Source organism: Fibroporia radiculosa (genome assembly GCF_000313525.1).
Source record: "Fibroporia radiculosa TFFH 294 genomic supercontigs, scaffold3721, whole genome shotgun sequence".
NCBI classification, from domain to species: domain Eukaryota; kingdom Fungi; phylum Basidiomycota; class Agaricomycetes; order Polyporales; family Fibroporiaceae; genus Fibroporia; species Fibroporia radiculosa.
In genome coordinates, this window is record NW_012133392.1 from 109,756 (window position 1) to 121,362 (window position 11,607).

At 50.3% G+C, this 11,607-nt stretch overlaps 5 protein-coding genes across 5 annotated transcripts; 2 read left to right on the top strand and 3 right to left on the bottom strand.

Moving 5' to 3' along the window:
* Window positions 1–49: 49 nt before the first annotated feature.
* FIBRA_05003 (uncharacterized protein) lies at window positions 50–2,338 on the bottom strand (the record flags this gene model as incomplete). The annotated part of the gene is made up of 15 exons (XM_012326782.1): window positions 50–103; window positions 135–182; window positions 240–286; window positions 338–496; window positions 556–572; window positions 621–727; window positions 781–842; window positions 896–942; window positions 993–1,102; window positions 1,163–1,329; window positions 1,394–1,446; window positions 1,499–1,686; window positions 1,737–1,781; window positions 1,842–2,028; window positions 2,085–2,338. 15 exons carry the CDS (start codon window positions 2,336–2,338, stop codon window positions 50–52), a joined length of 1,545 nt encoding a protein of 514 aa, XP_012182172.1.
* Window positions 2,339–4,325: 1,987 nt separating this feature from the next.
* FIBRA_05004 (uncharacterized protein) lies at window positions 4,326–6,731 on the bottom strand (the record flags this gene model as incomplete). Its single annotated transcript, XM_012326783.1, has 8 exons — window positions 4,326–4,470; window positions 4,531–4,661; window positions 4,736–5,289; window positions 5,343–5,487; window positions 5,543–5,637; window positions 5,688–5,874; window positions 5,936–6,347; window positions 6,490–6,731. The coding sequence occupies 8 exons, from the start codon at window positions 6,729–6,731 to the stop codon at window positions 4,326–4,328; spliced, it is 1,911 nt and encodes a 636-aa protein (XP_012182173.1).
* Window positions 6,732–6,982: 251 nt separating this feature from the next.
* Window positions 6,983–7,629, top strand: FIBRA_05005 (uncharacterized protein; the record flags this gene model as incomplete). The annotated part of the gene is made up of 3 exons (XM_012326784.1): window positions 6,983–7,059; window positions 7,108–7,224; window positions 7,284–7,629. 3 exons carry the CDS (start codon window positions 6,983–6,985, stop codon window positions 7,627–7,629), a joined length of 540 nt encoding a protein of 179 aa, XP_012182174.1.
* Window positions 7,630–8,023: 394 nt separating this feature from the next.
* Window positions 8,024–10,045, bottom strand: FIBRA_05006 (uncharacterized protein; the record flags this gene model as incomplete). The annotated part of the gene is made up of 7 exons (XM_012326785.1): window positions 8,024–8,191; window positions 8,245–8,469; window positions 8,517–8,716; window positions 8,775–9,141; window positions 9,518–9,778; window positions 9,840–9,965; window positions 10,016–10,045. 7 exons carry the CDS (start codon window positions 10,043–10,045, stop codon window positions 8,024–8,026), a joined length of 1,377 nt encoding a protein of 458 aa, XP_012182175.1.
* Window positions 10,046–10,622: 577 nt separating this feature from the next.
* On the top strand, window positions 10,623–11,524 carry FIBRA_05007 (uncharacterized protein; the record flags this gene model as incomplete). The annotated part of the gene is made up of 5 exons (XM_012326786.1): window positions 10,623–10,685; window positions 10,740–10,814; window positions 10,867–10,902; window positions 10,953–11,333; window positions 11,399–11,524. The coding sequence occupies 5 exons, from the start codon at window positions 10,623–10,625 to the stop codon at window positions 11,522–11,524; spliced, it is 681 nt and encodes a 226-aa protein (XP_012182176.1).
* Window positions 11,525–11,607: the final 83 nt, after the last annotated feature.

Here is an 11,607-nt window from a genome sequence, read left to right on the forward strand (position 1 = left end):
GGGATGGGAAGGGATGGCCGCCCCGGTCTATGGGATGTATTACAGAGATCTATATGAGTGATGCAATAATACGAAATATCACTGCGGAGCGCATGGTCAACGCCTGTCAACATGGAGCATGAATGTGAACTTACGAAATCCCAGAGAGTTCCGAAGCATGGAATTTTCTCCTCTTTGCAGGCCTATGAAGTCGTGGTAAGCTTTCTCATGCGGCGGTTGCCCGCTATAGTTCAACGCACCTGCATCATTTCTGAGTTTCCCACGTAGTTAGACGTGATAAAGACGACTGATGACAATGTGTTAGCGTGGCATGTGCGTATACACGAGTCTCGCTTACCTTCGGCTTTCCAGGAGTGGTAAACCTCCTTCAGGATCTTCCTCGTGTCGGGCCGGCCGCCTCGAACTTTACTGTCCCAGAGCAGGTACCGCTCGGGCTCGATGTTACGGTTGATCAAGCCGCTAATGGTGGGACCGAAAGTCTTCTCTTGATCAGATCCTGTCGTGAGAACAGCATTGAGCGATGCAACATTGAACACATGGAACAAAATGAAGTACCTATCCAGATGAGATACCTGGATAACGATTAGCCGAAGTTTTTAATGGAAGCAATGTACACGAACCAGTAGGGGGACTGAATGCAGGTGGAGAGGGCGGCACCGATACCGGTACCTGTGCAGATACGAATCCCACGCTTGTAAAGGGTGGAAGTATTTGAAACACCAGCCAGCTATTGGTACACATGAGTGGGAGAGAACTGTAGTTTACTATCCATGGGCTGACCTTCAGCTCTCGCGTCCAAATCATCTTTGGTGGATCATTGACGAGGCTGCGAGTGAAATCACCTAAGTCGACCGTTAGTTTTGGAGAAAAAAATACAATGAGATGCACTACGTACCCTGTACACCGCAAACCATGTAATGGTACTTTGCGTGTGTTCCCTCGCTGGTGTGGATGAGAACGCTTCATCATACAAACACATTGTGCATACTTACGAGATGATCCCGAACGCATGATACTCCTTGACGGTACTACGGCTGATGCGACCAAGTAAACCTTGTTGCATACCACGTTCGAATCTGAGCACTGCAACCTTGTTTGAGGGCTTCGAAGCGCAGTGTCGATTTATTTGGGTTAAGGCGGAGAAGATAGGACAAACACTTACGAGTTCGATGTCGATGCGGACCTTCCTTGTACAGATCCAAGGAAGAACGATCCATAGGGTCATTCCCATGACATACCAGAAGTCTTGTTGTCGAACGATATGCGCGGTGCCTAAGTTCCAAGTCTTCGTCGTGGTATCCCACAGGTCGCCCAGAATGACGAAGGTCCCTTATGAATTGAAGCGTGAGTATGATCAAGACATGAAGACGGTAGCGGATATTGATGTACTCACAAGAGAGGAACAGAGCAGACCATCCCATGAACCGGTGCCACCGCTCGAACACGCTGAGAAGGCATCAGCGATGAAGTCGTATGGCGGTGGACAGCAAGAACTGACTTGTGATGCGTGTTGCGCACCCAGGGGAACCCAGCAACTGCGGTCACGATCAAGGCGATATTAGCCATAAGACCAAGCGCCAAAGCTGAGTTTGACTCGTTGACGTGGTTCCGGTAAGTGTCCACAACATCGAGTGTGATCCAGATGATACCCGAAATTGCACAGCCAGAATGTATACCACCAAGATGCTATAATGATATGTTAGTTACCTGATAGGGCCGATATGAACTAGACTGACTTGAAGGACAGATGTGCAGCCTAGACGCCACTTCAAAGGCGACCACTAAGAATAAACACATCAGCTCCCCGTTCCTATCACGGAGCCTGCTATATCATAACGTACCTTAGCAAACAAGGTGTTGACGAATAGATACAAGAGACGCCCAAATATTTCGTTTCGCACCAAGATAGACACATTGAAATTTCCCACCGCCATTGCACCGCCGTATTTTTTGGCGTATGACCAGTGACCAGATACCGCAAACCCAAACAAAATCATATTCACGGAGAACGTGATGGTGAATAGTTTCCTATCAGCAAATAAACATCAAGAATTTTCTTTTCTTATCTTCTACTCGCCACGTACCGGTACGTGTTGTACCATAGTTGCCAGAGGATCCATTTTGAGACCTTCTTCTTGGGTGGTTTACTAGCTGATTTGGGGGCACTTTGAGGCTCCTTCTTCTCCGCTGGGACCGGCATAACCGACGCAACCGTGAGGTCTTTATCTTTCTTCTCAGATGGTAGCGCCACCTCCACAGGGCGGATCTGCACATCTAATGCGCCTTTCTCTGCATCGTCGTACGCAGGGGCGGCTCCGCGTAGTATAGCGTCCGACATAATGAGGTCAGCAATGGATATCGGCAGGCGAAAGACGTTGACAACGTCGACGGCAGTGAGATGACTCTGAAGAGGAAGGGGGTTGCTTGGGGGAGAAAGTCCAAGGCGAGAGAAGCAAAGTGGACACCCTTTTATACCTTCAGAATCCGGGAGCCAATTAAGGTGGGATGCCCATGCACACGCCGATGGTGCAACCCACGAGGGATTGCATCCAAAATCATTGCTCGGGAGATTACTACACCCGAACGAGTGTCCACAGTGTGCGCCGACTAGGCCTCGTATGGATCATATCCACTCTCAGCCTCATCGGCGTCCGAGTGAAGCATTTCCGAATTGAATGTAGAGCTATAGAGATCTGTCGACTGTCATTCGAACCTGAGAGTGTTCTGACTAGCTTCGTTTGAGAATACGAGTTTCAGATCTGTCGCATTCCTAGTGGTTTGGACATCAGGAATGCACCGGGCGTTCGCATGGTGGCAAGGTTACGCACATGTAGACCTAGCGCGGAGCTTCCCACAACGGGCGTCTCACGCGGAGAAGCCAGGTACAGGCTGACATACCGTGGGGGAGTGGCCCAGGAAAACGCAACAAGAGGGTCTATCAGTCCGCGCTTCTTAGCAGCCGCTCCGATCTTAATCTCGCTTCGCACGATGCCGCTTCCTGGGATCCCATAACGTTGTAATCATAGCTCATCGAGCGGAGCCATCGCATTCCCGCACTGAGCTCAATGCTGTGCCGAGCAGATTTCAGTGAACCACTGACAGCGCCTCGAACAGACAAGATTCTCACATTCGCTTGTAACCGGCCAAATGGAGCAAATCTTGAAAAAGACCAGCCTGAGTCTGGAATGCTGAGTTTGCTCGGAGGGAAGCACCCCCGGCATCGTCCACAGGAAGAATGTTTATCGACAGTGCCGATCGGTGTGATCACTTTCTCTCGACACGGTTCATCTGGGATGAGCTAGCAGGAGGAAGTTCGGATGTGCACCGCGTCGAAGAAAGTCTGTGGATGACAGTGGAACAGGGCTGCGCCCTTTTGGGTATGCCTGTATTTCCGAAACCCCGGTGGCCGTCGCGAACCATGAGCAGGTGAACGCAATCAAGCCACTTGTCGATAATTGTGGATGGTCATCTCCATGCAACTGCCTCCGGGGCCGGCGAAACCCTCGCGACTGCGTGAGAGGTCGGAACCGCAGGTATGTTCTATCCACAGAGTATACCTTATCCTCGCGACGATACGCCGAGTTCAGGCGACGGACTCGAGTCATTCGGTTCGTTATCATCTCCATCTTCAGAAACGAGGTAAAGACGATGCAATCAACCATAGGCGTACCTCGATAGCGATATCGACTCGGAGAGACACGAAGTGACAGGCTGGTGATCCTGTGGTGGCCGAGCAAGCCTTGGATGACATGCGAAAAGGATATTTTTCTTTCCCTGGGCGTCACGGTGCTTGAGGCTGCGGCCGGATGAGTGTCGACTTTGCTCATTTGTTGAGGTGGGATAAGCTGAAGACGAGGCGATAGCACGAGGCAATCGCGAGATTGATGCAGAACGTGTGAAGACAGCCTCCGCGAATGGGACCGCAAAGGGCTTGGCAGGATGGTGCCAAATGTTGTCGACGAGAATTTACCCCCGGCTGCTGGTAGATCATACGCGGCCAGTCTGCTCCAGCGGTGCCTAGTTCTGCCAATGATCTCCAGAAATTGCAGATTGGCAATGTGACGCCGTTCCCGCACTCGCCGACGGAGACTCCTCGGCGTCGAATCACAGTGCAACAACCTCGGGTCGCCCTCGAAGGCAGGCCGCCAGTCTCTCCCATCGGTTCAAAACGTCCTCATGGAATATCCGCACACTAGAATACAGTCGATGGTAGAGTACATAGATAAATACTATAGATACGTGGGACTTGCCCGCTAGGCGCGGACTCGGACGTTTCCGACACTCCGGATGCTCTGCGCCACTGGTGCCGTCGACAACGCACAAAGCTAATTGGACTCTGCAAAATCACGCAGATGTTTGAGCTGCTTCGAGACCTCCTCCTTGAACATGACAGTGTCGCTGCTGTTCTTGATGATGGCCCGCATGGTCTCATCCTTGAGCCGATTTACTTTATCAATCTGTTCTCGATACCTATGGCATTTGTGTGACACTGAGATACAAAGATGGAACAGTCAAGACAGAGGGACATACGCAATTTGCAGTGCTTGTAGCCGAGACTTTACCCCCACGCCGTTGGCCATAGCAGCCGTGCGGGCTTGGGCAAGATCCCGTTCCAGTCGTGAAGCTTCGGCGTTACTCACTAAGGCTTCCTGTTGCGCCGCCTGCAACCACAAGTATCGCTCAGACGTCAGTAGTCTGCGGCCAATAGCGTCGGAGCAGTTAGTCACTCCCTCACCTCTCGCAGCTCATCGGCTTGATCGCTAAGTCCGTTGACCTTGTTACTGATCTCCAAGGCTTCTTCGTCCATATTCTCGCACTCCAGCGTCAGCTGATCCAGGTCGTTGTCAACTTTGATCCGTTCGCTTTCTACATCGGCACGTTCCGTACGTCTCATTTCAGCCACACGACTGAGAGTGGGCTTGACCACCCTCCTGATATCTGCACCTGTCAAGAGGAGTTGTGGATTTGATGCAGCTGAATTGAGGTCCAATGCAAGATCGACATCTTCTAGAGGCGGCGGCAGGGGAGGAAAAAGTCCCAAGCTAGAGAGAAGATTGCTGTATGCGTCGAGCGCGTCTTCTGTATCCGACACTTTTCTCGTTAGGGAAACTTCGAGTTTCACTACCAGCTGATTCGTCTCGGTGATTTTGTGCTTGAGCGTCTCGAGATCACGAGTAAGTGTCTCATGTTCCGTGTTCATGCGAATGACCTCTTCCGGAGATAAATTTTGTTCTTTGACCACTTCAGCAAGCCTCGATTCCTCCGCCTGAAGTTTTTCCAGATTAGCGACTTCCGAAGTGGACATTAGGAGATCTTCACGCAATATGCAAGACATGACCTACCACAGTAGGCGAGCTCTGCTTTTTCTCGCGCCAAGGTGTCCACCAGTTTCTTCTTCTTCGACTCACATCGTCGCAGGATCTCTTCGAATTTCGCTTTATCCCGCTTGATGAACCCATTGTCCTTCTGCAAGTCTTGAATGGGTGGCTGGTTGTGTCATTTTTGAACGGGAGAAGTAAGAGAGACGATCAATACAACGTACTGGTGCCTTTTCGAGGGATTCCAATTCAAGATTAACATGTTTCAACTCTTCTTTCTGCTGATCTAACTGCGTAACGATTCGTTCGTCCTTCTTTGCTGTAGTGCCTCATGAGAAGATGGTAACAACGTGAAAAGGGAATACCTACCATAATATTCTTCCAATATTCTTTCTTGTTCCGGGAATAAGTCTTGGCCTTGCAGAAAAATGCTATAAGCGCGCGTGTAATGATCCAGCGCGAGAGCTTGGTGGTGGTTGATGTCGTCAAACTCGTCAGGCACTTGCGACGAATCCTGCAAGGTCAAGTCTCCACTTTGCACATAATGGAATCGCGCCTACCAGCAATGATAGTATCCTATGTAAATTTGGATCGAGCAAAATCAATCGATGACGTACCTTGCCTAGTTCCGCGAGCCAGTGTAGCACTCCCAGCAACAACGGCCAGGCATGCATCGCACCTGGGGTTGCGAGAATCTTGAGATCGATTTGGCCTAGATATGGATATCGGAATGCCTTCAAAGGCTGCACAAACTGCTCGTCAAATTTCTGCTCTGGCTTGAAAGACCACTGGGGATCCAATAGTTGAACCAGCTGCTGGAAAACTCTGCGAAACTCATCGCTTCGTATACTTTGAAGAACACCGCTTTGTATCTCAAGTCCATTATCGATCATCCATGTGACAATATCCTGGCGCATTTTGGCTTGGAATTGTCTATCTCGTAGAGGACGGCTGTCCTTTGTAGATCCTTTCCCGCTCCCTTGCGCGGCCCCTTGCCCAGGCCCCACCCACATCGACCCTCGACGCGTGCTGCTGAAAGTGAGACAGACGAGGTTCAACACTATGGTTCCATAAACAGGGAAAACACTGGAGTTCTAGCCTAAGGATCAATGTATGCAGTGTCCATTTTACAGACAATGATCCTTACTTTGTTGACCAGCTGCTCACTCACCTGTGCAGAGGTGTACGGCCATAATTTGGTTTGCTCGCGCTTTGCAGCAGCGGATTGACGTTCTGAGAGCGCATCATGGGTGCTCGCGGATTAGTTCCTGGAACTTGTCCTATTGCGTGATAAGGTCCCCTAATGGCGGGCCCTGCCATAGACATGCGCCCTCCATGCGCGGGTTTCTTCACGGTGGATGGGACGGGAAGATTAGAACGAGCATTACTGTGGGGATCGAGGGCGGGCTGCATGGTTGACCGGCGACCAAAATCGGGTATCATGGTTCATGAAAAGCAGAAGAACAGATACAGAGTGCAGTCGAGTGACCTCTGCAGGGCGCGCCGCGGTAGAGGAATCTTAGAGCTGTGGTGACTTCTGCAAAGACGCGACCTGGATTCAACGCGACTGTCACAAACACGTGATTAGGTCATAGTGGCAAAGGGCGCCTCGTCTGGCAGGCACCTCCCGGCCGAGTCCCAACCACTGGCACTGTTGTCGCCCAATGTCCGGAACGGAAAGCAGGCAGCTCTTTGGTGGCGCTATCACTGCTACACTACCTACAGGTTTGATTGACGCATCGTATGTATACTCATACGCCGTGGATTGCAATCCACTAACTGATCCAAGCGATCTGCGTCAGGTACCCGATACACAGGAAGTCCTTCTGTATCCTGATTCGGGAATAAGTATCATATTGGAGGTGCTTCAATGCGTGGATGTCACGAAATATACTGATATTGCAAGGTGCGCAGGCTGAACGCATCCTATGTGCGGCGGGCAATTTACTGCTGTTCCCTCGCTAGGTGTCACTTTGACTCCTTGGCGCACGACAATGACGCCGAGAGCAAGAGTGTCGATGAGATTTCTCGCATGTACAACGAGCATGGACCCAAGACACCTGGCCCGATTGTCTTGAAGGGGTCGCAGATGGTCCGAAAGTTCAACAGCAAAATTCCTGATGAAATACGTATCTTGATGGCTGTCTATCGCCTGCAGCAGCAGAACATCGACCTCGTGCTCTCTATGAATGTGCCGATGAAGGCTTCAGATGGGATTGCTGTCGACGAAGCTGAATGGAATAGCGCGGCGGTTACGTTTAATGCCGCTGTGAGCTCCCTGCAGATTGTTGACTTCGGACTTTTTGCATGAGATCGAGCGATACAATGGTCACTCCCGCTCCTGTATTCCATTTCCTGACGCACAAACAACAAGAAACGTCAAGGTTGTCTCTCATAACGGTCTCAATCTGTATTCTCCATCCTCACGTTCTGTATTTATACAACACCTTTACGATATATTCGTATAGACAATTGGATGTGTAAGCATCATCGTGGTCGTATCCCTCTCACGTCAGTCAAGTGTCTGCCATTCCTTCGGAGATATCCTAAGGGCCATGGTATGACGCGCTCTGGTTTTGACCAAGATAGCGGACGGAACTGAAATATAACATGTACACAGCAAGAGAAGCATGTAACGGAAATATATGTTAGTATTGTGGTCAACAAGTGTCCTGCCTCCATATCTAGCCCCCCCCCCATTCAAATCATTGTCGCATATCATTCCTCTCTGCCTCTGCCTCAGCTTCTGGATCCTCTTCAATGCGCTCATCCACGATATTCGTTGCTTCAGTAGCTGCCTTTGCCTGCTTTTTCCGTTTCGCAGACTCTTTGAGTTTCTCCCACCGTTCACGAAATCGTACGATCATTGCTTTCTATACTCGATCTAATTCATTCAACAGCCGCGCTGACTCGGGAAAGTACGAACCTGTTTTTCATTTTCCACTCTCAGTACGCGCACGTCTTCTTCCAGCTCTCGTACTCTTCGGACGAGCTGTGACTCCCGTTCACGAGCTGGGTTAACCGGATTGACGGGGCCCAATGGTACAGGTGACACACTGATGTTCAGAGATGCTAGGTCGACTGTCGGAGGTTGAGGCTGAGATTGAGGCTGCCGTGGTGCCATGGTCGAAGATATCATCGCTCGATGAGCCTACACGGTCGTGAGCAAAAACAATGCTAAGCATTTATCGAATATACCTCTTTGCGTGCCAGCAATATACTATCACGTAGTTGTTGATCTTGTTCTTGTCGCATCTTCAACATTCCCTCAGCTGACGCCAGTTTCTTCCGCATGTCTTCCAGATCAACTCTGAACATATCATTCTCCTTCCTCAGTTGAGTAGCCAAGGAGTCCGACTTGCTAGGTATCAGGCAGAAGGAATCTGCCATGTCATCATCTGGATCGCATGAAACAAGATTAGACCTTGTACACATATATAAGAACAACAAAATGACCATCATAGCCCTGTACGTCATCATCCCAATTGTCTCGTGCGTCTCCTGTGAATATAATCTGTGGCCTAGGAGGGAATGTGCTGGGCCCAGCAGCATGAATACTATCGGAGTCAGAAGTATTGGAGGAATGATATGCCAGTACTCTGGATCGTGCTGCTTTCACAAGACCAATGCCGCGAGACATCGTTTTCGAGACGGGAGCCTCTATGTCGGTATCGCTGCCAGAGCTGGCATCCCGGTGGCTCGAATTCTGTGGTTGGGGAGTAGGCGCGAGAGGAGCCGTTGCAAATGCGACCGGTTGAGACAAATAGTCCAACATTCCCTCGGTAATTTTCCAGAATTGATTGAATGGATCTCCTGAATCGCTCTATCGAATGTGTTGTCAGCAATAACCCTTTCTCCATCAACACACACCAAACTCAAGCTGAAGCCTCCGTTACGTCTCATACAAGGTGTATGTGAGTCCGACGGCAGAGGCCATCAGGCAATAAGAAATGCAAGAAATCAATGAGCCAGCTGGTACTTCATAAGCCACATCGGAGTGGTAACAGATCCCCATACCAACAGCTGTAAGGACCGAAGCGCTATCAGTTTGGAACGAGACTACCATAGTGAAAGTCGACTCCAGTAGTCATCCCCGGAATCGTGAAAGCCCCTAGGCAACATGATAATGCATTTACCCAGTGCACTCGCAGCCGAGCACGCGGCATCGAAAGTTCAAGAAGTGAATTCAAAATACCAACCCGTTGTCCTAGAAGCATGAATGATTCGTCTGCAGCCTGTTGCGAATCTGACATTTGGTTGCGTGCGTGAGGTGGTGGTGAGGGTGGTGGTGGCGGTGTCAAGAGAGGAAGCGCGATGCTGACAGTGTTGGATGTGGAGGTTGTGTGCTTCTGTGGCAGGCTTGGATCCTTGTTCTCTTCACGGAGTTTGGAGATCCTTCTTTGTAACTCTTTCCCTGCTTTGGAGTGGTCATTATATAGCATTCTCAAGGTCCGTTTTGTCTAATAGCGAAAGCGAGGAAGTCTAAGATTCAACGGCGATGAAATGACACCATAAACGTACATTTTCATCACTTGCGGTTTCTATGCAGGCAAGAAATGCCTCTGCAGCTTTGTAATGCTCTTCGGCTGCAGGTATGAGTAGGCCTTGGGCGACGTAATCGTCCGCGTTGGCCGCGTGCTGGTGAGCCTTTTCGAGAGCTTCAACAGCGGTATGCTGTCACTATCACACCGACATACCATATTCAACGGTGAGGTGATGGAGGTCATTTTGGGCCGATATATGTCTACGTTGCAGGAGAGTGATGAGGGAACGTAACAAGAGCGTTCACAGTACGCGATGGGCACTGGCCCCGTATGTACATGATCGGCGCGCGCTTGCGCTTGTGAGCTCCGCGGCGCTTCCCCACAGCAACACTTTTGTAGGCAACGCTCACCATCCAGCTCTACTTTGACCAAGCTTTGACTCGGCCATACCACGGTGTACTACAGGCAGCAACTAATCAGCAAGTTCCCTATGCCCTCCGTCAAATCCAGCAGCGGCAGCAGCAGCAGCAGCAACGGGAGCGGGAACTGCCCAATGAAGAAGCGTCCGTTCCAAGCCTTCTGGTGATCCATGTTCCGCCAAAGTGGCCATCAGGTGCCCGGTCACGCACGTCCGGGCGCAGGTCGGGTATGGAAGTTTTGGGAGGTCCGACACGGAAAAGCGGACGGGTATTTCCACTATGGGGGTGGTCGTAAGTCGAATCTTCCGCAACAATGTTAAAAGTAGGGCGGGCCCCCTGCTAAGCGCACAGCTGCGCTCTCACTGATTCCACCCCAATTGCTTTCACTACAATCATAAATCATGTTTGACTTTATGCGAAAGAAGAAAGACGGTACTGGACACGCTCAGGATGCTGGGTCAGAGGTATGTTCTTCTTTGAATGCGGAAAGAGTCGTTGTTGAGCCCAGTCCACCGCAGTCCAGCACCAACGTCTCTAAGACAAAGAGTGGCTTGCGCCGTCATTCTCTGATGCAAGTGGAGGAATTATTCTCGGTGCGTCTGGTCTTTATCCAGTTTATACTCCTCGCTCAGTGTGCATGGACAGAAACGATCTCGAAATTCGAGCCCATCACGCGAAGCGGTAAGTCCAAATACTGCCTTTCACGGACAATAGATTGATGTACCGCTTAGGAGCGTTCTGCTGATCATCTTATGAGACCGTCTCATTCTAGAGCACGAGCATCGTCGTGCTCTGCCGTCTCATCGTTGGATATTCGCAATCCATTTCGCGATCAAGCAGGCGATTCGGTGACGGCTCCGAGCCAGAGCGATTTGACAATGGCGGAAACAATATCATATTATGGACCGCCGGCGGAAAATTTGCGTTACGTCGTCAGTCGCGCACCTGTGATCGTCAACCCACAGCCAGATAGCGCAGAGATCTTCTTTGCTGAGGATATTGCGCAGTCCGAAAGGGATTATTCCCTAAATCCAAATCTTGTCACCGATGTTCCGTCTTCAAAAGCTGAAGATGGTCATTCGTTGCCTCTGAACGAAGGGAATCCGGAGCAGGTTTGTCGACCTATGCTTTGTTTTCTTATTTATCAATTGATATAAGCTATTGTATTAATTGTTAGGCGAAGCGAGAGATGGCTTCCGCTGCTCTAGCGCGACCGACGGATTACTTGCAGGTCAAGATTCCAGTCAGTCTCATGAGTCCCCCACTATCCAACAATCATCGTCACTTATGGGCCAGAATCTAGTTCTATGCTCATGTTGTTGGACATGTTTGTGTCTGTAAAGGACTCTGCTAGAGCCTTTGTGTTGACCCTACATGTATTATATC